The sequence below is a fragment of the Cyprinus carpio genome, chromosome B2, assembly GCF_018340385.1.
Source record: "Cyprinus carpio isolate SPL01 chromosome B2, ASM1834038v1, whole genome shotgun sequence".
Lineage (NCBI taxonomy): Eukaryota > Metazoa > Chordata > Actinopteri > Cypriniformes > Cyprinidae > Cyprinus > Cyprinus carpio.
Genome location: NC_056598.1, coordinates 26,914,463 through 26,939,417, shown reverse-complemented (window position 1 = coordinate 26,939,417; position 24,955 = coordinate 26,914,463). Strand labels below are relative to the sequence as shown.

The 24,955-nt window shown below is 36.9% G+C and overlaps 2 protein-coding genes and 3 non-coding genes across 5 annotated transcripts in view; 4 read left to right on the top strand and 1 right to left on the bottom strand.

The window, feature by feature from the left end:
* LOC109065613 (GRB10-interacting GYF protein 2-like) overlaps nucleotides 1-15,076 on the top strand; it is a 28,206-nt gene extending 13,130 nt beyond the window's left edge. Inside the window, exons 15-29 of the mRNA XM_042718950.1 lie at nucleotides 949-1,115; nucleotides 1,223-1,317; nucleotides 1,886-1,984; nucleotides 2,147-2,286; nucleotides 3,532-3,629; nucleotides 3,872-4,012; nucleotides 4,254-4,412; nucleotides 6,633-6,863; nucleotides 7,061-7,189; nucleotides 7,341-7,586; nucleotides 8,113-8,303; nucleotides 8,440-8,588; nucleotides 10,390-10,571; nucleotides 11,393-11,528; nucleotides 14,335-15,076. Coding sequence (XP_042574884.1) covers nucleotides 949-1,115; nucleotides 1,223-1,317; nucleotides 1,886-1,984; nucleotides 2,147-2,286; nucleotides 3,532-3,629; nucleotides 3,872-4,012; nucleotides 4,254-4,412; nucleotides 6,633-6,863; nucleotides 7,061-7,189; nucleotides 7,341-7,586; nucleotides 8,113-8,303; nucleotides 8,440-8,588; nucleotides 10,390-10,571; nucleotides 11,393-11,528; nucleotides 14,335-14,399 — 2,228 coding nt within the window. The 3' untranslated portion in view covers nucleotides 14,400-15,076. The remainder of the gene's footprint in view (nucleotides 1-948; nucleotides 1,116-1,222; nucleotides 1,318-1,885; nucleotides 1,985-2,146; nucleotides 2,287-3,531; nucleotides 3,630-3,871; nucleotides 4,013-4,253; nucleotides 4,413-6,632; nucleotides 6,864-7,060; nucleotides 7,190-7,340; nucleotides 7,587-8,112; nucleotides 8,304-8,439; nucleotides 8,589-10,389; nucleotides 10,572-11,392; nucleotides 11,529-14,334) is intronic.
* A 145-nt stretch (nucleotides 15,077-15,221) lies between these two features.
* LOC109110625 (protein SNORC-like) lies at nucleotides 15,222-21,677 on the top strand. The gene is made up of 4 exons (XM_019123632.2): nucleotides 15,222-16,674; nucleotides 16,764-16,872; nucleotides 20,561-20,728; nucleotides 20,921-21,677. Exons 1-4 carry the CDS (start codon nucleotides 16,540-16,542, stop codon nucleotides 21,028-21,030), a joined length of 522 nt encoding a protein of 173 aa, XP_018979177.1. The 5' UTR covers nucleotides 15,222-16,539; the 3' UTR covers nucleotides 21,031-21,677.
* A 774-nt stretch (nucleotides 21,678-22,451) lies between these two features.
* On the top strand, nucleotides 22,452-22,523 carry trnap-agg. The gene has a single exon. It is a non-coding gene; the product is annotated as a tRNA-Pro (tRNA).
* Nucleotides 22,524-22,946: 423 nt separating this feature from the next.
* trnaw-cca lies at nucleotides 22,947-23,018 on the bottom strand. The gene has a single exon. It is a non-coding gene; the product is annotated as a tRNA-Trp (tRNA).
* A 198-nt stretch (nucleotides 23,019-23,216) lies between these two features.
* On the top strand, nucleotides 23,217-23,290 carry trnai-aau. Its single transcript has one exon. It is a non-coding gene; the product is annotated as a tRNA-Ile (tRNA).
* The last annotated feature ends 1,665 nt before the right edge of the window (nucleotides 23,291-24,955 follow it).

Genomic DNA, 24,955 nt, shown 5'->3' with positions numbered 1-24,955 from the left:
TTTTAGATCAAGATTGAATGGATGTCGCTGTCATAAAAAACTTGTTTTAATGACTCACTTATGCATTAAATAATTAAAAGGATATTCCACCTCAAAATGAACATTTTGTCATTAAAGGGGTCATATGATGCTATTTCAAGTTTTCAGGTTTATTTCAGTGCACTTTGAATGGAACATAAACGTTCGCTTCGAACTGGAATCATGGCGGAATATCCTGTGATGTCCACTTCGCAGGGCACTTAAGTTCGAATAAAACAAACATCTGAAGCGATAAGAGAAACATACAAAATGTGCAGAGCAGGGGGGAATGGGGACTGGAATTGAGAACCGCTATTCTACACTGCTGAAAACTCGCATTTGAATCATCAGTGGCAAATCCTTTACATATGTAAATGTACTTACAGACGGTGAGTCAGCCGGCATTGAAGTCTTCTCCCAGGATCAGGAAACAGTCCTCCATAAAATGCACTGCACACATCTGAATGGGTTGAACTGTTCTGAAACAGTGTTATAAATACAACTTAACCACTGATTTCTATTTGTGTCCTCTTTTGGAAGGCCAAACAAAGTATTTTCGCTTTCACAACTAAACAGCGTCTCCACAACATGTCGCCGACGGCAACTGCGAGAATAAAAGTTAAACCTTACTTTGTGAACATTTGGCCAGCGTAATGCAAATCTTCGCACATCGTGATGTAGACATGTGGGGGCATGTTAGAGCGAGCCATTTTAGGGGTGTGTGCTTGACTTAACTTTTATAAAGAATATCTCTTTGGGTTTGAGACTTTAGTCTTTGCAACTTTACAGATCTTCTGTATGAACCAAGAGCTTGTAACACTCCAAAGAGAAAGGAAAACTTGAAATAGCATCATATGACCCCTTTAAAATGTTACTGTGCTGCTCTGAATAGCCACATTCAGTGACCCCCGTCTGTCTGTCTTCTCACAGGACCATTTAATAACCAGGAGATGTCCGAGTGGTTTCAGGCAGGCTATTTCACCATGACCTTGCAGGTGAAGCGAGGCTGTGACGAGATGTTCCAGCCCCTGGGAGAGATGATTAAGTTGTGGGGGCGAGTGCCCTTTACATCCGGCCCCACATTAGCCCCCATACTGGTAATAAGACTCTCATGTGTCTCTGTGAAATGCCAGACCCAGGATGTCTTCCCCAGTTTGTCAGCATCCTAAAAGTTTTGATTTGTTTGTGTTCTGTTTGTATATAGGGAGATCCAGATCAAGAGAGGATGAAAAGACAACAGGAGATCAATGCTCTAAAAATGTATCAGCTGCAGCAATTGCAATATCAGTACTTACTCAGGTAAGATGACAGACTGTGAAGTGTGCAATTTTTTGCAGTGCTAACAGAATTTGCAGAATGATCTATTCAAAATCTCCATTTCATTCTTCCGTCTTCCATTGTTCTGCCCTCACCGTTTGTTGAACCAATGTAATTTTCAGCCCAGTTCGGCTGCTTAAGTAGATTGTGGTTACATTTAGTGTGCTCGCCAAGGAGGCATTTACTTGATCAAAAATACAATAAAAACTGAAATGTTGGGAAATTTTATTACATTAATGCAAAATGTATGTAATGTAACATTTTAAACACCTGTTTTTTTTTTTATACGCTTATTTGGTGGTCAAAAAACAATTCTTATTTCCAATGTTAAAAACAGTTGTCTTAATGTTTTTGTAAAAAGCCTAATGCATTTTTATGGTTCTTTGTTTAACAGACCTTTTAAGAAAACAGCATTTATATGAAATAGAAATCTTTTGTAACATTAAGGAAATCTTTATAACTTCTGATAAATTTAATGAATCCTTGCTGAATGTTAATTTCTCAAGAAGTGCAAATTCATGACTTTATTACATTATCTTATTTAACCCAGGCAACAGTATGCTCTGGCTCAGCAGAAAGTTTTAAGCTCTGCACCACCTCCACAACAGCAGCAGCTCAATCTCCTCCTCCATCAGGCGCTCAAGATCAGGTGCGATTAAATGGCTTTTGTTTTCAGTCTTCCTGTCACATTCACTTATCAGAGCAAGCAGAGGGAGTGTGTTATATTAATACTGCAAAGCGTGGGTGGTGTTACATTGCATTGGTATTGCAGTTGAGCATCTTTGACATTTTGATTTGTGTGTCCCTGCAGAACGCCAGAGCCGCAACAGAGCCTTTTACCTCCTGTCACACGCTCCATGTCGGTGCCAGACTCGGGATCTGTTTGGGAAATGCAGAACCCTTCCACTCAGGCATCCTGTTCTCCAAACATGCAGCCCGCCACTCCCAGCAGTACGTCTGAACGTTTAGAACTGGAAATGTACTTTTGACTAGTTTAGGATAAGGGATAGTTCACTCAAAATTGAAACTGTTATCATTTACTCACCCTCCACCTGTTCTAAACCTGTATGAGTTTCTTTCTTCTGTTGAGCACAAAAGCCGATATTTCTTTTGGTAACCAAACAGTTGACTTCCATCAACACTTTAAACATGCAGATTTGGAACGAACCGAGGATGAGTAAATGATGACAGGATTTTCATCTTTGGATTAACTGTCCCTTTAAGAAATGAATTTTTGGAAATATTAAACCCCCCCCCACATGCTTTAACAGTTTATGCATTCATCTGACTCTCACTTCAAACTTTTAGATGTTTTTGATTTCAGTGGTGCCAGATGCTTACTTCATACTATGTAAAAGGTTTATGTTGTCTAGAAATCCTGAGCTAGACCTTCAGTAGTTGAGTCAAGGGTAGATCTGAATGGAAAAAGTGCTTTGGTCTTCCTGCAGTGCTTTTATTGTATGTCAGGTGTGCTTGTTTTCTCCACTTGTTTAGTTTTGGATATGAGTCATGCTCGTCTCGAGGTATATATAACCTTGTTGCAATTTATTTGACTCCACTGAATAGGCAACACTTAAGCAGAACAGAAACTTGCCATTTGTCATAGCTGCTTTCGCTTTTAACTGGAACAGTAGATAGTGTTTTTGTCGTTATTTTTTACATTTGTAGTAATGTTCTTTGCAGAATCTCATACCACATTAATTGCAGTTTTCACATACTGATAAATATCAGAATCTGTAGCTTAAATTACGGCGTTAGATGCGATACATGTCAAGATATAGTATATTGTTTTCTGTCATGAATTTTCATTCCATAAGGTGTTTGAGAGCACAATATTGCAGAAAAATCTGGTTTAACTTGTTAAATTATGTCTTATGGTAACATTTATAACGTTCTTTTGCCACTAAAAAGCAACAGCTGTGGTTACTTTGGTTTGAGTCATTTTCTCAGACTAGTTTTCTATGATAACATCATGCATGCTTGATGATCATCTGCATAGGTCATCAGCCATCAAAAACTTTGAAGCATTGAAATCACTCAGTTATTGTAAATGGTTGTAAAAAGCATGTCGCAGTTTGCAATGTTCAAATAAATTAGGTCATGCAGTCCTACTGAAGTGGCATCCAAAAGTTTTCTTGAGTATCAGAATTTTTGCCAGATGCCTACAATTCAATCTTGCTGTGACTGTCTTTTCAGATTGGGAAGGGAGTAGCGTATGGGATCTGCCACTAGACTCCATCCCTCAAGCGTCTTCCATTGAACAGATGCAGCTGGAGAAAGCCAAAGCTTTGAAGGTAAGGAAGATGTGATATACGAGCACATGAATTTAAGGCCATTTTATGACCTTACTTGAAACATTTAAGTAAAATAAACTTGTGCCAAGGCAACATTTCTTATTTTCATTCAGTTTAACTTGATGAGCTAAAACAACTAAAACAAAAATTAGTAAGAACTATATATAGAAAAAAACAAACTCGATGACAAAAAAGTTTTTTTTCTTCTTTTTTTTAAATGTAATTTCTCTTCTGCTTTAAAGCTTGAGATGGAGAGACGGGAAGCAGAGCTTCGGGCCAAAAGGGAAGAGGAGGAGAGGAAGCGACTGGAAGAGGCATTGCGTGCTAGACAAGAGGAAGAGCGGAAACGTTTGGAGGAAGAAGAGCTGGCACGGCGTAAGCAGGTCAGTAGAGAAGAACTCAAATACAATTTGAGGTCAAATACAATGCATTACATTAGAAAATGTGGTACCATACAGAGGAATGAGAGTTTTTACTTGTAGCACAAGTTTGTTGTACAAGCACTCACTGCAATTTTTGTTATGGAAACTGTTCTTAATGTACTTGTCACACTAGTAGTCAGAATTCTTAGTGGGCGGTTCTTTGATGCTCAGTGATATTCAAGCAGCGTTTGCGTCTCTGTAGGAGGAGGCTCTCCAGAGGCAGCGGGAGCAGGAGGAGGCACAGCGGCGGAAGAAAGAGGAGGAGGAAAGGTTAGCTCAGGAGGACGCACTCCGTCGGCTGGAGGAGAGGAGAAGAAAAGAGGAGGAGAGGAGACAAAGGGAAGAAATCCTCCGTAAACAGGTAAGGCTTTCCTGCACATAAACATTTGTTATCAAATGAATTTAAAGTCTTAATTGTTTGAGCCACATTCAAAGCCTTTGTAAAATAACAGCTGTTGGGCAAATACCAGAGATGTACAGGTGCTGGTCATATAATTAGAATATCATCAAAACATTGATTTATTTCACTAATTCCATTCAAAAAGTGAAACTTGTATATTATATTCATTCATTACACACAGACTGATATATTTCAAATGTTTATTTCTTTTAATTTTGATGATTATAACTGAAAATCCCAAATTCAGTATCTCAGAAAATTAGAATATTACTTGAGACCAATACAAAGAAAGGATTTTTAAAAATTTTGGCCAACTGAAAAGTATGAACATGAAAAGTATGAGCATTTACAGCACTCAATACTTAGTTGGGGCTCCTTTTGCCTGAATTACTGCAGCAATGCGGCGTGGCATCTGCATATCCATAAAGTTGGTCAGCAGCAGGAAGCATGAAGTGCTCTAAAACTTCCTGGTATACAGCTGTGTTGACCTTGGACCTCAGAAAACACAGTGGTCCAACATCAGCAGATGACATGGCACCCCAAACCATCACTGACTGTGGAAACTTTACACTGGACCTCAAGCAATGTGGATTGTGTGCCTCTCCTCTAGGGGTGTAACGATACGCGTACCGTGTACCGAACGGTTCCCGGGCAAATTCCAAATGGAAGTGATCATCCCTGTCCCCTTGGAGTGGGGACTTTGGAGTGAGCAGGGCACGTGCATGCCATTATGTAGTCGTTTGGAATGCACTTGGCAAAAGGAGCGATGTCATTCACTCATTATCTTCAGCTGGGATGTTCCTGTGACAACGCAGCACGGTGTGCGTCAGCAGATGACGCTGTTTTAATGTCATAAATGACTTTTTATTGTTGTTAGCACAACTGCTGCAAATAAACATTATTTTTTTTATTTTAAAAAAGGTTTTCAAATATGCTATATAATATATAAAAAATAATATATATATAATTTTTTTTTTTTTAATGCTGGTGTCCATCAGCGAATCTGCTGACGGACACCGTGCAGCGTTGTCACAGGAACATCCCATCTGAAGATAATGAGGAAATGACATCGCTCCTTTTGCCAAGTGCATTCCAAACGACTACATAATGGCATGCACGTGCCCTGCTCACTCCAAAGTCCCCACTCCAAGGGGACAGGGATGATCACTTTCATTTGGAATTTGCCCGGGAATCGTTCGGTACACGGTACGCGTATCGTTACACCCCTACTCTCCTCTCTTCCTCCAGACTCTGGGACCCTGATTTCCAAAGGAAATGCAAAATTTAGCTCCAGTCCTTTTTGAAGCGAGACGCTTCTGACGCTGTCTGTTGTTCAAGACTGGCTTGACACAAGGAATGCGACAGCTGAAACCCATGTCTTGCATACTTCTGTGTGTAGTGGTTCTTGAAGCACTGACTCCAACTGCAGTCCACTCTTTGTGAATCTCCCCCACATTTTTGAATGGGTTTTGTTTCACAATCCTATCCAGGGTGCGGTTATCCCTATTGCTTGCACACTTTTTTTCTATCACATCTTTTCCTTCCCTTCGCCTCTCTATTAATGTGCTTGGACACAGAGCTCTGTGAACAGCCAGACTCTTTTGCAATGACCTTTTGTGTCTTGCCCTCCTTATGCAAGGTGTCAATAGTCGTCTTTTGGACAACTGTCAAGTCAGCAGTCTTCTCCATGATTGTGTAGCCTACAGAACTAGACTGAGAGACCAGTTAAAGGCCTTTGCAGGTGTTTTGAGTTAATTAGCTGATTAGAGTGTGGCACCAGGTGTCTTCAATATTGAACCTTTTCACAATATTCTAATTTTCTGAGATGCTGAATTTGGGATTTTCCTTAGTTGTCAGTTATAATCATCAAAATTAAAAGAAATAAACATTTGAAATATATCAGTCTGTGTGTAATGAATGAATATAATATACAAGTTTTACTTTTTGAATAGTATTAGTGAAATCAACTTTTTGATGATATTCTAATTATATGACCAGCACCTGTAAGTTTTTAAATTTGATATGAAAAGTATGAAATGTAAAAAAAATTATAACCAAAAAACAAATGCGTACAAAATTTGTTAATGTGAAACTTCAACTATGCCTACTATTGTTACTATGACAGTTTTGCCCTAACCATGGTAAAATCACTAATGCATGGCAATTGATCTTTTTTCCCAGCAGGAAGAGGAGCGGAGGAAACAGGAGGAACTGGAAGCTCAGAGGCGGCGTGAGGAAGAGAAGAAGTTAGAAGAGGAGGCAGCATTAGCAAGGCAACAACAAGAGGAGCAGAAGAAGAGAGAGCAGGAGGCACAGAGGCAGCAGGAGCTACAGAGGCAGAGGCAGCAACAGCAGGAGGCACTCCGTCGACTGCAGCAGCAGCAGCAACAACAGCAGCTTGCGCAGATGAAGGTAATGCATCTGCAAATAATTAGACATAACCATTACTATCGTTATTACATTAAGTTAATTTACAGCGTTTATTTTTTTTTACAGTGCAATGGTGTTATTGCAATTGTAATGTAATTATTGATTTTAATTTTTTATAATTTTATAATTTATGAATGACCCAGTTATTGTATTTTTGTTTTTCATGTGTATGTTCCCAGCTCCCTTCTTCCTCTAAGTGGGGTCAGCAGTCGACCACAGCAAACACCCTCTCACAGTCTCAAAATGCCCTGTCGCTCGCTGAAATCCAGAAACTGGAGGAGGAGCGAGAACGACAAACACGTGAAGAGGTATGACAGGGATTACCCTTCCTCATCTCGTACTTTCACTCGTAAATTACAACAGGTTTCCGTTTCCCATTTAGTCGAGAAATGAGAATCATTAGTGGATGACATCTCTTCTGTAGTGCTTTTTTCTGATCTTTGTTCTTCGCCCCTGCAGCAAAGACGACAGCAGCAGGAACTCCAGCAGCAGCAACCTCAGACGAAGCTCTCAGGCTGGGGCAATGTGGCCAAGCAGCCAGTGGGTACCAAGTCTCTGCTGGAAATCCAGAGAGAGGAAGCGCAACAGATGAAACAGCGGAAGGAGCAGCAGCAGCAGCAGCAACAACAACAACAACAACAGCAACCGCAACAGCAGCAGCAACACTCAACTGTTTCCCAGCAAAACCGCACACAGAACCGAGTGGTGAGTTACACACATCCTTTGAAGCAGCCTATAGTTACAGTGCCCTCAATAGTGTGTGTCAAAAGCACGTTTACGGTTCCCACGGGTCCTTAGAAGGTCTTAATGTCAATTGAAGGTCCTAAGTTTTAAATATCTTCAATAGTATAACAAAGCGTAATTATTTTATGAGGTTTTAATTTCTGGGCTGCCCTGTCATAGGAAGGAAAGACCAACATCATTAAATACAGTACAAAGTATTGGCACAATAATCATTTTATTGCCTTTCTTTAAATACATCTATCGGATCGGCAAAATCCAATATTGACTGAACTCTAATTTGCAAATGTTTATATTTTAGTGTAATTTTAATACAAATGCATACTGAATAAAAGGTTTTGAATAATTCAACTTGCAGTTGAACGTGTGCCTCTAATTATTTGTGCAGACCTTAAATTCTTAAACTTACGTTTGATTTTAAAATCCTGAAAACAATCTGACCTGAGTGTATTAGTCAGAGTACAATATGACCTCTCTGTCTCTGTCATAGGCCCTCAATACATCATCAGTGTGGGGTTCTGTTAATAACGTCGGCTCGAACTGGATGATGGACAGCAGTGTCTGGGGTGATGCTCAGAACTCTAATATTGGCTTCTGGGATGAAGCAGTAAAGGAGGCCACCCCACCTCAGGCCACACGCAAGAGCCACAATCAGAAAAACAAGGGCAATGCTAACCTCAGGTAAACTATTGCACATATTAGTATTAGTGTATTGCTCTAAACAGTGCAATAAAACATCAGACTTTCAGTCAGTGTGTAGAACAGGTTTTTGTGCCTTTTCCATACTGTAGTTTGTAAAATAATCTGTCTTGTGCAGTAATAGCAGCAGTGGTAAAGCCAGTAAAAAGGTGGAAGAGGAAGAGAAGCTACTGAAACTGTTCCAGGGAGCCAATAAGAACCAGGACAGCTTTATGCAGTGGTGTGAACAGACTCTACACACTCTCAACACGGCCAATAACCTCGATGGTGAGTCTCTGACACACTTGGTTCTCACCCTCAACTATCTTGCTTAGTGGCATCTGTTATTATATGCGCAAATGATGCCCGGATAAATCTTCCCACAAACCACTTCCCTCTCTCTTTTTTTTTCTTGAGTATTTTAACGTGGCTTTAAAAAGATTGTCTCATAAAACACCTAGTTGCAGTCTTTTGTGAAAAACACCAGCATATGTTTAGTGTTCAGACATTTGGGCTGAATTTTGGGGAAATTGCAGCTACAAATATTATACACAGGGTTCCCATGCTGCTTGAAAGTGCTTGAATATCAGACACATGGATTCAAGGCCTGGAAAGTACTTGAAAACAAATATAGGTCCTTGAAAGTGCTTGAAATAAATGTTGTTTAGTAGAATGGTGCTATTAAAAAAAATTCCTATATGTGCTGTCAAAGGCAAAACGAAACAGCGCTAATGATTGGGGTGGAGATAGGGTAGCGCAAGGAAAAAATCTTAGCATGCGAGCTGATGCCCTCATTGCACAGCCCTGCATGAGCCAATGGAGAAGCAGTGCATTTGCGACTGAAAACTACTGTGTGCAACTTTGAAAAAATATTTAGGAGCACCAGTGCAAATGATCCAATCAGCGTATTTGTGTTTGTGCTGAGGGGAGCTTCAAAGGTTTCTATCGTACTTGCAACATGTTTTTGCAGTGATGAGTAATGTATCACAGAGATATCTGTTGATTCCTTGAACACAAAATTAATCGTAATCCACTCACTGCTCAAAACGCCGTTTTGATCAGTGCCAAGTTGTGCAAGCTCACAAATCCTCTCATTATAACAAAGTGTAGACGGTGTAAATAAGAGATTCAGTGTAGTGCAGTGTAGAGAGCTGCACTGATTATAATGGAACTTTGTAAGATCGCGATGAACGAAGGAGAGTGACAGCTTTTAACGATTAAGGGAGTTTGCAAATGATATTGATTTAGTATAACAATTCATTAAACAAAAAGTTTATATTAAGTGACTTGCATTGTCTGAACACTGTTGCCTGATTTCGTCAACGAAAATTGTTTCAAACAAAGTCACAGCTGAGTCGCTGCACATCTCCATTCAAACACAGCGTTGTTTCGTTTGTATGAATGGGCGTTTTGAAACTAATCTGATTCAGTTACCCATTCATAAAGACAGTCACTGTCTGTTGTAAAAATATATTTTTTTGAATTTGACAAAAGATGGCATGCTTTTAATAAAATAAGAAAAATGACATTACAAAGGTCCAAAAAAATTCCCTGTGAATTACTTTGTCAAATACCATCTCGTAATGGGAAGGCTAATTTTTGATTATTGATTAGAAGGTGCTCCTAAAATTTTTTTAGTAATTTTTTTTAATTAGGAGCACTTGTGGAAAGTATGCGTAGAGCCCTGTTTAACCATTTTTTATTAATGAAAATATTTAGAATTTTTAGCAAAAACCAGTTCGATGCAAGAATATATATATTTTTATCAATATTTGAGAAATTCAAAATTCCTTTGAACACGACTGCTTGAAATGGTCTAAATTTATGAAACCTACACATTCAAAACCTCATTACTCTGAAAATTTTAATGCAAATGTAAGTGAAATGTTAAGTACTGTAAGAGGTCTATCATGATGCTACATATGCTGGGGTGTGAATTTGATCGGTGCTTGATATAAAATAAATGGTGCTTTAAAAAGTCCTTGAATCTGGTGTTCATGAAAGAGTGGGAACCCTGCATACATAACCTCTTGAAAAAAGTGGGATTTAAAGGTTTCCGAAAGTCATCAGTCTTTTCCTTTTCCCACAGTCCCCACCTTTGCGTCCTTCCTGAAGGAAGTGGACTCACCGTACGAGGTGCACGACTATGTGAGAGCCTACTTGGGCGACAGTCCACAGGCCAAGGACTTCGCCAAGCAATTCCTGGAGCGCCGTGCCAAACAGAACGCTAACCAGCAAAAACCTCAGCAGGGCCAGCAGCAAAAGCAGCAGGTGCGTTTGTGTGCCTATGCACTTACTTGCTTGTGTGTAGTGTTAATTTTGTTGATGAAAACTATGCAGAAAAAAGTTTGTTGAGATGAGGACTGGAATTGGGAACTGCTGATGTAGCCTACTGTAGTAATGTTGTCTCTGGTATTCTGGTCTGTGAGCGTATATGTGTTCAGGGAGCGTGGCTTTGGACGGCTATTGCAGGGAGAGTGGGACGTTCGCTTTCAGTGCTTTCAGGCTAAAGTTAGCATTTTCCAAGATCTCCTACTGCACCTTTAATAGAGAAACATCATTGCAATTCAGAATTACTATTAAGAATTTCACTGTTATAATATTTTTTGTTTGTTTTTACCAGTTTTCGTCATGTAGACAGAGAGAGTGCATATCTTAGTCTTTGATATTCATTTTTATATTAAATTGCCTATAATCAGTACACTAGATGAGGTAAAATAAACCATGTGTATGAGTCCACATTCTTTTGATTTGTGCTTATTGGTGAAAGTACAATACCTGAAAGGTAAAAATAAATTTCTCAAATGACAACAACCATTACGATTGTTTTGAGAAAAAATAATTTTGATCTGTTTAAACATTATACATTATGAAGAAAATGTTCTGGTAAAAATGTCAAAATTTCGTTAACTAAAATGCTCAGACATTTAGTCTTCTAAAACTTGACTAAACAAAAACAGGACAAGGTTGATTAAATGTAATTAAAACATACATTTGACACAGGGCTAAGACTAGATAAAAAAAAATTGCTGACAAAATGAACACTGCTTGTGTATTGATGTAATTTGCAAATTCCTGTGTTTGTTTCTCAGGACTCCTTGTGGGAAAGGAGCCAAGTGTCACAGTCAGTTCTGCACCACCAACAGCAGCAGCAGCGGTTTGAGACGGTCACCTCGGGCAAGAAGAAAAAGAAACAGAAGATGGTACGGGCCGACCCGAGCCTTCTAGGTACGTGATGGGAAAATTTTGTCTTTTTAAAACTTGATTTGTTGATATGAAATTACTTAAAGTGGTTTAATTTCTTATGAAGGGAACTTGCAGAGAACCTTACCACAAGTTATTGAGCCACAGATGAATTAATCATAATGACTGTCAAAACAATCTGATTTCAGTAAAATTAAGTAGATTCAAATAAAAACTACGTTACTTGGTGGTTATATATAGTAGTTACTTGGTGACATTGAGTGGAATGCATATATAATAATATATATAATGTAGGTGTATATTTGAGATTGGGCTGGGCGATATGGCCTAAAAAAAAAATCCCTGATTTTTTCACAAAAAATCCGATTTACGATTTAAATCGATTTTTCCCCCCTACTTAAAATCAATATTCAGATTACAAAGAAATTGTTCAAAACAAGTTTTAACTTTTTGTTTTGATTTTCCCTTCTGGGATTTGATCTGGATTTCCCCCTTGGGGTTAAAGTGCAATCAGAAACAATAAGCTAAGTGGTCCTGCCATTGTAAACAGTGAAAATGTAACATAACATAAAATGTAACATAACATTCTTATCATACAGGACACAGTTTGTGAATGTTTGTAAGACTTTAAGTGGTCTTCAGAATTTTTTTTTCAAGGGAGCCGCACTGATAGGGCAAAGTCAATCAGAAATCCACATCAACCACAAACAAAAAAAACTTACATATACACAAAAATATCATCTCTTTATAAATCTGTCACCCCTGATATGCAATAATCAACAAAAAATCTTCAACAATTACCAATCATTTACCAAAGTTTGTCAAATTTGTAACTGAGACAAGATGATAAAAAAAAAGCAGGATTGCCTTAATGCTGAAAAGACCTTAAGTTTTACATATATATATATGTGTGTGTGTATGTATATGTATATATATATATATATATATATATATATATATATATATATATATATATATATATATATATATATATATATATATATCTATATATATATATATACACACACACATGCATATATACACATACATACACACACACTTGGATGGTTAGATGCATGATGGTCTAGTATGTGTATATATGTGTGTGTGTGTGTGTATATGTGTATATATATATATATATAGGTATATGTATATGTAGGTACTAGCCCGTCATGCATCTAACCATCCAAGTGCACACACGGCGTTAAGAGCTGTTAAGATTAAACCTGGCAACTCCGCAGTGAGTCTGTGTCATGGACGTAGGACAGAGCAAGTGCAAATATATATTTTTTTTAGTCTATATTTCCATCTTGTAATGCCACTGTTTTAGTTTTTTTTTTTTTTTTTTTTTTTTATAAATTATTTGTAATAGAGCAGACACTGTCTAACCGTGTCTACACCGGACATCATCAATGGGTTCAATTGTCTTTTGTCGGAACGCGCCACTCGTGTCCGGTGTACACATGGCGTGAGTTTATTAATGGGCTATGTTATAGCCCTGCTTGTTTTTAATGTTTTTATGAAATATCTGTATTGACTGCATGATCATATCATTGTATTATTTACTGCCATGCGAGCCACAAAGTAAAGCTTGGCGAGCCACGCAACGAGTAACACTGCTGTAGGTTGTTTTTTGGCGGGTGTGCTTGTGCTGCCACGGTCTTGTTCATTTCGTAGTGCGAAACATTTCTCTCACTCAGCAGCATGCCTCTGTTTGAGGTGCTGCAGTAAATTGGTCATACTGCTACCTTTGCTAGCAACAGACTTCAAACACACTCTGCGGAACTATGAGAGCCCTGAGTGGAGCGTCCATGGATGGTAAAAAGAAAACCGATTTTCATTTAAACTTCATAAAATTTCATTTAAAGTCGATGTAAACTTCACATTCGAGTTAGTCGATAAAATCAGTTTATCGGCCAATAAGATTTGCATTAACTTTTTTTGACAGTTAAATACCTTTAATTCTCATCATTAAAATTCTTCTCATTTTTAACAAGCTTAACGTTATTGCTCAGGGTTCCTACCTGTATAATTAAAATTAAAATCAAAACCATAAAAAACATTATTTTTATACATTACACATTACTTAACCGAAATGTTAACTGAAATAAAATAATACTAATACTATGATAGTATCTCAGTGTCAGTGGTATTAAAGGGGTCACTGGATGCTACATGCACTTTTACAAGTTGTTTGAACTGAAATGTGTGTTGGTAGTGTGTGTACAAAACCTCCCTATAATGATAAAAATCCTTCAACTTGTGAAGAAAATGGGCATCCAATGACCCCTTTAAAAGAACACTTATAAATGCAAGGTCAGTTATTCACTCTTTCTCCACCAGCGCTCTTTTTTTTTTTTGTCAGCCACCGCCAGCATTTTTGAGATATATATATATATATATATATATATATATATGTATATATATGTATATATTTTTTTTTTTTTTTTTTTTTACAAAAGTTTATTGCCCCCCAGAAAATTTTGTTTTATGAATATCTGAACATGCAATATGTCAAAACAAAGAACAGATGCTCTGCTTAAACAAAGTAATAAACAAGATAATAAAATTGTCCAGATGCATTACAATGTGAATAAAAACATACTTAGTTTTCCTAATTATCTGTCTTTCTATGATTTAAAAGTTTTTTTTTTTTTATTGGGACCAATAATAAGTTATAATTCTCATTGCTAAAATGCATGCGCACACACACACACACACACATATATATATATATATATGACAGATGCATTGCAATGAGAATTGAAGGAAAAATGTGCTTCTTTATCATAAAATATATTATCACTGATTATAGTCCAAATGTCTGCAGGTTTTTCTGTCAATGCCTCATCTGAGAGACTCAACATGGGCGAGATTGAGACTGTGGAAGACTGAGGACTGCTGATCAACAAGCTCCCTCTACTGACAGTTTCCATTCTGAACAGCATCCCTTATATTCTCCTCAACCTTTTTCCTCTCTTCTGTTTTTTTTTTCTTTCTCTCTTTTTTTTTTTCCTCTCCAAATCAAATTCTTTGATTTGGAGTAGATTCAGGGCAGCAAGTTTTTTGTCCTCCCTAATCCAGAGGAAACCACAGTTGCAATAACAGCGCTGCCCCACGGCCACGAAAATAACCAAAAACACAGCGACCTGAGAAAAGGAAGAGAGAGGCTTGCTTCTGCAGGAGAGGAGTCAACCTATTTCACAGTGTCCCTCCACCGAGATGGATCATGCTCATCTCCGGACTGGTGTTTCTTTAAGTGTGAATAAAAGGAGTGCAGAGGAAAAAAATTATGCATTATCCCCATTACAACTTCCTTTTTTAATTTATTTGTTCCTCCCCTCATTCTTTTAGTGTTTTCCATTTTCTTCCCTTCTCTCCCACTTTGCTGCCCCTATGTTGACGGACGTCGATAACAACGTAGGACTCGAGGAAATGAGATCAACAGTGTCCTGTTTTAAGGACATGTTTGAAAGTTCCAGACAGTTATCCATTTCTTTGTAAAATATTAGGCTGTTTAAAGAATAAACTTTCAATTCTGCATCTGTATTATAATATATGGAAATGATGAACCAGTGGAGTCATACTTTTTTTTTATTGCAGTACGATGAATAAATCAGTCTCTTGTGTGGGCTGTTCTGCACACTTCTGCTCGTAATGCACAAAGCAGGGTTGTGCAAATGTTTACGCACATTGCAGATTCCCATGGTTATGGAAAACTTGGAAATTTCAGGAAGTTTTCCAAAGGGAAATGTCTGTAATACACATGTTTCTAGTTACATTCGACTCTAAAGTATTTAATTGGCTTTCATTACCTCTTTATGTAATTGAATTATAATAGTTATGATTGACTAAAAATTATGAAATTCATAGCTGCCCTGTCTGTATGTTTAACCTGTTACTTGGGTTGAGTTTCTTGTTTATTTACCAGAATCAACAGTTTGTTTTTAGTTTCTCTTTGGTTGAGTCTCGAGTCAAAATTGGATCTAATTCTGGAAAGTGTTCCTAATTACCACAGAAAATATTTTAGTGCATCAGTATTTAAAAACAAGTGCAGTCCTTTAATCAATTACAATTGAAGTGCATTACACCAGGGTAAACATTAAAATGCAAATGTTTTTTAAAGTATTGCTACAAAACATGAAATGGTTTGTGTTGTTAATATGGTAATAGTGTCATATACAAGTTTTCACATTTTTTTCAGTTTATCATTTATTTGTAGTTCTCTATGAAAAATGTAAAAGGCGGTCAGATTCAAGGCCAAAGAGACCCTTCACAAACCGTTACATGAAAGTTTGTAGCAGTTTGTTCCTGTCTGGTGTTTATGGAGGGGGCTCCGCATTAAGACTAATATTGATATGTACTATATACTCAGTCCATGTCTCCATAACTTCAGTTTGGTAGCAGGGTGCAAAAATGTCTTGCGGGGGAAAAAATCTTGAATTAACAAAGGAAAAACATATGAGACTGTATTTACAGTTACTACAAGAAAAAAAAGTACATGACAGTTTTTCAAAGGATGAAGTAAACATTTTATGAGGTGGTGATTTTGTATGAATTTGTATCATGTTAATCATGCAAAAACATTATAAGTGGAAAAAGTGTGAAGGTCTACGCAGTCTTAAACATGTCTAAACAGATTGTGTGAATTAATACAATTTCGCCACCAATTTGCCAGAATGTAAATGTTGTGAGATTGATTTTTTTCCCCCGTTAGAATGCTGCATCAACATCTAGGACTGGAAATATCCACTTTTTAATTAGGTCCCGAGCACGCAGTGCGAGGACCCTCTTGGAATTGCTCCGTTTCTTATAATTGATTATAATCAATAAAGTAATGCCCAGGGTGCTATGCTTGCATATCCAAAAACCTTCAACTTTTTTCGGCCGGTTTTCCATTATTTCATAAATTGTCCCTGATTATAATTATAAATCATGGAAAAATAATCAAACCGAATCGCTTTAATGATGTTTCACATAGTTTAATTACATCAATTGTAATAAAATGGCATTGTCTTCTGCATGACGCACCTCTATGATTACGAAATCCAATAGAGAAAAAAAGCACCCCGGGCTGCTGATGGACATGAAGGCATGGTGCTGCAGGAGTGGAAAGACTCACTTGTCCGGGTGTGAAGAGGGTGGGCAGTTACCAGAAGAGTTGACAAAAGTCTGCACTGTCCATACACCTTAACCCATCTACTCCTGCCTCTCTCGCTCAGTCTCTCACTTGCTCTCTGTGTTCTTTCATTAACGTAGCATTCTAGAGTCCAGCCAGGAACCATGGGCATCTGCAGCAATTACAGCGGTTTATCTCGGCTCGTCTTCATTGGCGCTCTGGCCATCTGCATGGCTTTTGTGCAGTCAGGTAACATCACCTCCTTCCCATCGAATCAGTGATAGACTTCTCATAGTTGTGTTGAGTTTTTAGGAAAGATTAAATGGGTTCTGATTTGTTGAGGGCTGCAGATGAGAAATTGAGTTTTGTCAGATTTAGTGAAAATTTTGTTGCATGTCTTGATGCAAGAGGTGTTGGATCAGTTTATGAATTTGTTGCCATGATGAAGAATGTGCAGAAAAACCTTGTTTGGAAATACCAAATTGTGCACACATCATTTTCGCCTTGTTGACCGTTATGATTTTGCAAGGCCCCTTTCGGTGCCTTGAATAGTTGAGCGTGAAAGTAGGACATTTAAAGTTGAATAGCAATAGCACATTTGCAAAGTGATTTCTGGTTGTATGATAATTGTTTTGGGCTTCAAAATCAAAATATGCCATATCTGTATATATAAAACAAACCAAAAGAGATATTAGAAATGTTTAATTGAATGCATCTTTATTCTTGCAGACTAAAGCGTCATGCTGACTTCAGTGATTCAGATATTCTGTTTTCCACAACCAGGTGTTGAACTTGAGTTTAGTCCTGGGTTCAGTGCTTACAAGGACAAAGAGAGAGTTTGTTAGGCTCTAGGGAAAAATGAGACATAAACAGCTGCACAAAGTTCATTTGTACATCCAAAAAAAAATCATAATTTTTCATAAGTATAGTTGCAAAATGATGCCATTTACGACCGTCATCTCTTTTAGTGCTGAATAAAATAGTTACAAAAAATATATTGAAATGCACGAACCTGCTCATAAAGTGGAAGAAAGTATCACTTTACGGCAATCTCAGACTTTCCAGCCAGAATACATGATGTAATACTGCACTTTTACACATTCAAGGTCTGAGGGAAGTGGTGATGGCACAGCTGCTTGGTATTTCTTATGTGAATGCATGGTTTCAAAAGTCTGGATGATCATGATGTCACGGTCTGTTCTGATAAATTGCCAGTATTTCACTACACTCACTAAAAATTAAGTTTCTTTACTGGCATCAGACCTTTAACATCCATGGAACCTTTCCATTCCACAAAAGGTTCTTTATACATTTATAATTCATTTCATACTAAGAAAAAATGGTTCTTTTAAGAACTGTTTATACTGAAAGGTTCCATGGAAAACCCCCTTTGAAACCTTTATTTTTTAGAGCGTATGTTGAAGAACTCCTTTTTATTCTTGAAAATCATAGACTTTTTTGCATTATAATTACTAAAGATGTTCCTTTTACATGAACATTTATGACTATGAATTTTTAATGCATGATGCTTCTCAGCCATCTTGGCTGCTTGTTGGTATTTAATGTAATTTGCCATTTTTTGCTGTATTTCACCTTAATGTAAAAAATCATGAGGACAACAAATTCTGTAATGCTAAACAGCTTGGACTAGTGATGACTAGTCCTTGTCAAGTTCAGTCACATTTATTTATAAAGCTTGTTAGACAATAGTTAGTAATAAGTGGGGAAAAACAATACCGATGTAAAGTTCAAATATGAGACCAATTCAAATTCTGTGATAGAGGAGCTTTAAAATAGTGTCATTATTCAGGTTCAGTGTTGGTTCACATCAATTGTGAAATGAGTTTAGTTCAGCAGCTCTACAGAAGATGATTGTCATTATCCAGCTCAGTTTTCGTCTCTAATAGTGCAGTCAAATCAATAATATTACTGAATATGAAATGCCTTATAAACCTCATAAAATGAACCTAATGCATTTCTGTTCTTTATTGAGTGTGAAGATTCCCGGCGGGCGTGAGGTGAGATGAGGACATAGGCACGGTGGCGGAGGATTGTGTCATTCGCATGCACCTGTCTGCATGTTGTCATCTCACAGTTGTGCATTAGACGACATTCTTGGCCTTGTCCTCTTGCCAAATGTTTAAGCAGTACTTAATAAATATTTAAGCAGGCCAAGAAGTGACAAACACAAAAAAAGAGTGTATTTTTTCAAATCAACAGGTTACGCACGCTGACGCCGAGGTGCGTGCTTTTCCACAGACTGGCTTCATAAACAAGCTTGTTTGACTTGCAGTGTACTAGCTGTGTTTGGGCCGTTGGTTCCTCTGCCTCAAGCCGTCCTCTCTGACCACACAAGCGCCCTTTTGTACCCTCAAGTGAAGGGCTCATTGATGTATCGCTGGCCTCGCGCCGTACCTACAGCCTGCTTCGAGTCAGGAAAGTGTGTGTCTCGCTGAGCAAACAGACTATTATCAAAAATACTCTTGTGTTGGCCATCCTCGACTTGGTGACTCCGAATATGAGCATTTTATTTTTATGATCTTATTTTAAGATTTAGGGTGGAATATGAGCATTTTAGTGTTTAGTTGCATGGAAAGGTGGTATACGTGGCCGCTGCATGTAAATACTTTGATTTTCAACAACATAAGAGCAGCTCACTGTTATATGCGAGTCTAGTTTTAGTTAGCTTTTAAACCCATGCTGTTGGGTTGTTCCAGCAGGGTCAGTCTAGGTATCCCACTGTTTGTCCATGTTCCCTCTGTCTGTCTTTGTCCCTTCATTCTGGGGTCAGAACCTTTGTCCATAAGGTGCCCTCTGGGAATTTTGGGCAAGCTGTAACATAGGAAATCAGCTTTGGGCTCGGTGAGTATGATGTAGGTGAGAAAAGTCTCATGGCTGTTCCATCCCTGCGGGAGATGTGGAATGTCAGTGAGAGATGTGAGGAGAAGAAGAGGGGTGCAGGATGGGATAGCTGTAGTGCTAATCCTCCATAAAGACGCTCATTGAGTCATTTAGAATGTGACTAACATTTGCCACTTTCTAGTGCTTAACGTTCAGGGAAAAAACATTCAACTTTTGCAGCTCACTTTAACAAATACCAATTTTTTTGGACATTCTGAACACAAAGGTTGAGCAAAGCAACCATTTTTGTATTTTTTTTAAGAGCTTTTTTTCTTATGATAACTATGACCAGTTGCATAAATTATCTTGCTGGTCTCAAAATTTAAGTAGGTTACATACAAACATAGGCTGCCTTAAAAAAATAAATGTATTTTGTAAATTTATGTATGTATTTATTTAGTAAGTATTCTCACTTGTAGCTATTATTTAGTTATTTTAATACATCATATTAGATTATTTTTATTTATTTATATAGTAACTCACATGTTGCTATTATTTGTTTAAATATATCATTGGCTATTTTTATTTATTTATTTACTCTAACATTTTTAATTGTAGCTATTAAATGACTAAATGTAAATGTATTATTAAGTAATTATTATTAAGTAAATAGTTTGTCTTGTTTATTTCCTATTCGTAGGTGTAGCTATTATTTAGTTAACTATATCATCCTAGGTTATTTATTTATTTGGTATTCTTACTTGTAGCTATTATTTAGTTGTATTTATGTCATTCCAGGTTATTTTTGATTTATTCAGTACTCTTACTTTGTAGCTGTTGTTAGGTTTAAATATATAATCATAATCATAGATTAATTTGTTTTGTCTTTTTATTTAGTGGTATTACTTGTAGCTATTAGTGATTTAATTATATCATCCTAGATTCTTTTTATTTATTTTTAATATTCTTGCTCTTTTTTTTAAGATACATCAACTTACCTAAATATATATGTAAATAGGCTATATAAATATGTGTGTTAATATATTTTGATTCATCTCTCACATCTCTGACTAAACCTATTTTTATCTTCCATCAGAAACAGTAGATGATTCCTCCCCTACACTGCAGAATGATAATCAGGACACACTATCTGGCGCTGGAGGCTTCGATGTGACAACAAAAGTCCCATTACAAGACCCCAAGGAAAACACCTTCACCTCTGATTATGATCATACACCCTCAATAACTCTGGATGAGGAGGAAGGTAAAGTTACACCAATGAGTTACCACTGAAAAGTACATACTAAAGATATCTTTTATAGTTTTGTATTTTATCAGACACTTTTATCCAAAGCAACTTACAAAAGAGTTCTATGTCATTATATGAGGTCTATCATAAAAAGCACTTTGTTTCATTCCATGTTGATCTTCTGGTGTGTGATATTTCTGTTTTCAGTTGTGCTGGGGCCAGGTGCCATCACAGCTATCGTCATCGCCGTGTTCCTCGGAGCCTCTGTTCTTCTCGCTCTCATTGTGATCACGCTCAGAAAGTTCACTGCCTCTTAAGAAGAGACATTTATGTTTTCATTTCCTCCCTTCCTCAATCCCATCTCTTCTTTTTACTCTCCTCTGAACTGTATTTTCAAGTGTCTCGTTGGTGGCAGGTCCTTCGTGGAATGGATGCTCTTTGCTGAGACCTGTTTTGTGATTTCTTACTCCTATAAAACTCAAGACAGTGAAAACCAGGCTAAGGCTGAACAAAAGGGTGACTGCAATCAAGAGAAATTTTGGTTGCATTTGTTTGGTGACCATTTAATCATTGTTGATATCCTCTTGTAACAAGGTTTAGAATGAAATATTTAAAGAAGGTAGAATTATTATATTAAAGTCACATTTTAAGATAGTTTAATACCTTCCATGTGCAACTAGTTTTATTTTGTTTCAAGCTTTATTCTAAAGTATACTAAATTCCAATGTTCTTGTCATTCTAGCTGATTTGTGTTAAATGATCATGTCCTTTAGCGTTTAAGATCAAGTGTGTGTGTGTGTGTGTGTGTGTGTGTGTGTGTGTGTGTGTGTGTGTGTGTGTGTGTAGTAAGATAAATCAGAGTCTTTGAGAGTGAGTGTTTTAATTGAACTTTTATACATAAACTGATGAATTTGTCACCTTGTGATTGGTCACCGAACAGATAAAAAGACCACGTCTAATCCTCTTCCAAGAGTGGTTTCTTTCATTTAATTTCAATAAATATATATATATATATAATTTATTTTTATATATATATATATATATATATATATATATATATCTCGTAATAATGCTTTCCCTTTGGATATTTATCATGTTGTTGCCTATTTCTATATTATAGTTATGGTCAGTTTGAAGAGGAGACCATCCTAAAAAAAAATTAATTTGAGTTGAAGCCTAGGCCTCTTTTAACACTGTACAAAATGCTGGGTTGTACTTTCACGAGCCATAGTTTGGGAAACATTTACATAAAATTATGCTAAATTAATGAAATATGTTATTATTATTGTTTTGTATCCATAATGGTACAAGATTATCATTGTGAAATCAAGAAATTAATGTGATCAACAAATTAAGCCACAATTAATCTAATAGTAATCAGAAAGTAGTCTGTCCGAAAGTTCAATATATTAATTTAGGCTACTTGTAAACAAAATGTTATGTAGTCTGTGTATTTTATCATCATAACTTTTTATTCTGAATTGTATTTAATTTTTATTTTTGTTCTGGCGTGGTTAAACAGTGTCCTACAATCAGTTATAAAAAGGTAACGTAACTTTTTTGACATCGTCTAATTTAACAGAATATCACAAATGTGTGAAAAGCAAGAACCAACGCTAACATATTGTAATTTGTATCGATCTGAGTATTTAAGTAGCTGATGAACACTTGACGTTTTAAAGTGTTCGTAGAACTTCAGTTAAGGTCTTATGGTGATATTAGAACACTCTAGCACATCGGCTCGTTGGTCTAGGGGTATGATTCTCGCTTAGGGTGCGAGAGGTCCCGGGTTCAAATCCCGGACGAGCCCTTCTTTTGTTTTCTTATTTTCTATTAAAGTGTGGACAGTTCCTCTGAGTTTTTCTTCAAAAAAGAATATGTGGGAACGAGATTTAATAAAGCTGACGGTTCTTTAGCGTTTTGTTTCAGAGCCTAGCGTCAACAGTCGTGCTAACATGTACTTACAGCGCCTCTCTGTGGTAAAAAATGCAAGTTCCATCCAGTAGTTGACAAATAACCAGTCTATGTAAATAACCAATACTTCCTCAAAGGTATATTGACAAATATTGATAATGATGGAGAATAAGTCGTTTCTGGATTTTTCTGTATTTTTTACAAAAATAGAATTCGTTTTCCAACTCTTATGATGAATGATGAATCACTTCATCTAATCATTAGCTGTAGTGAGAATATGCCCAAATAATAACTATTTAACATAGACGCAAAAAATAATTGACCCCGACGTGATTTGAACACGCAACCTTCTGATCTGGAGTCAGACGCGCTACCGTTGCGCCACGAGGTCAGTTACACTTGTTTAGGCTTTATTAGCCTATGTCTATTTTTACTGGCTAGTATGTCTATTTTACTTTTTGATTTAAGATATAAATAAAAGCATATAAAGACGTGGGAATGTATTTACGTATCATTCATACATACGAACGTGGCCGACTAAATGTCATGGTAAAAGAGTAGTAATCATGTACCACGTGATTTAAATCGCGGCCGGTTAGCTCAGTTGGTTAGAGCGTGGTGCTAATAACGCCAAGGTCGCGGGTTCGATCCCCGTACGGGCCAAAGGATCTTTTAACAGCTTGTTCACTTGCCATAGCTTTTCAAAGGGCTAAATACATAATTTTAATAAATAAGGATAAAAAAGGATAATATTTAAAAATGTTGATTATATACCATTACTAGAAAGCAAAACACATGGTCAAACAAACAAACATGTTAAATGTAAAATGCATATGTTTAAATAAAATAATAGATATTTTTCAAATATTGTGTGCACTGCACTAATGTTACAATAAAACGTAACATCTGCAAGGTTCTAAATATAAAACTGCTTCCCTTGAAACCTATGTGTCTATGATTATTCATGATGTGATATATTTTTTTTATGTGTGAGTGATTATAAAACAACTGGATGGCTTGAATAAGTCATAGCCCAGTTAACAAAGAATCACTCTACAGCCGTAAATGGTCATACCACACAGAAGACCACAGGCCAGTTACTGCACTACATTCCAACACGGTAATGGCACGGAGTCTCAAATGGTCATTACTGAGAGTTTTATAGACCTTCATTTTAAAAATGTCTCTTATTTTGAATCAGTCTAAGGAGGAAGTGAAAGCTCATTCATTAAAATACATGTAAAAATGCATGTTGGGCAAATTAAAATACTAAACTTGCACATTACAGTCAAATGTTAAGCAACTAGTTAAATCCACCAAGTGTGCAAATTACATTATGGTTTTAAGGGGTCAAAGATCATTTAGAAATCCTGGCAAGGGCATGTCTGTAAAAAGAGCATGTATTTTCGCAGCACATACTCTTGTTACCTCTTGTTACCAGGATTATCCGATCACACACAGCCTGACCTACAGCTACTGTTAGGCACGTCATGCTGCACTCGATCTTGCTCTTTATTAGTGCTTTGTGCTCTGGTCAGTCCTGTTGATAGATGTCCCGACCTATATGTAGACTGAGAAACAGAGCTAGGCCAGATAAGAATAAAAACAACAGAGAACACATGCACACGTTCACAAACTAACCCCAGTGCTTTCTCCTTGGCTGATTTATGGACTGGGAAAGAGCCCTCAAAAAGCATCAGGTCATGAGTCTTGAGACTGTCAAAGGAAACTGAATACCAGGACTCGTGCCACATACAGTGAGAGCGGACCACTAGGGCCACCAGTTTCTATTTTTAGTCATATATCATTAGTCTACCAAAACATGCTTTTCCCATCTATTTTTCTTTAATTCAAACCACTCTTGTCCCCTGAAGAAGGATATGGGGTCGACAGCTAGGAGCATGGCCCCCACATGCGTTCATGTTTCAGAACAGTTGGCAGTCCAAATCTAATATTCATTATGACAATAAAACATAATGTGTATTATTATTAATTATTATTACTACTATATTTTTAATACTGTTAAAGTTAATCAAAAATTATGATTATAGGCCTTGACAAGATGACAAAAAATGACAAAATAAGCAAACATAGGCTACATTTTAATTGGAAAATACAAAAAAAAAAATCATATTTATTTAGAGCAATGTCCAACTGTCAATATACATGCTTCCCACTTCAGAATAAAACGTTTTTAAGAAACCATTGTTTCCCGTTAACACCTGTGGTCCAATGAATGCCATTGTTGGGTGCTCTTCCTTAAAGAGTAATAATAAACATTTAAACATATAAACATGAGAAAAATGAAAGCAAAGACTATAGAATACC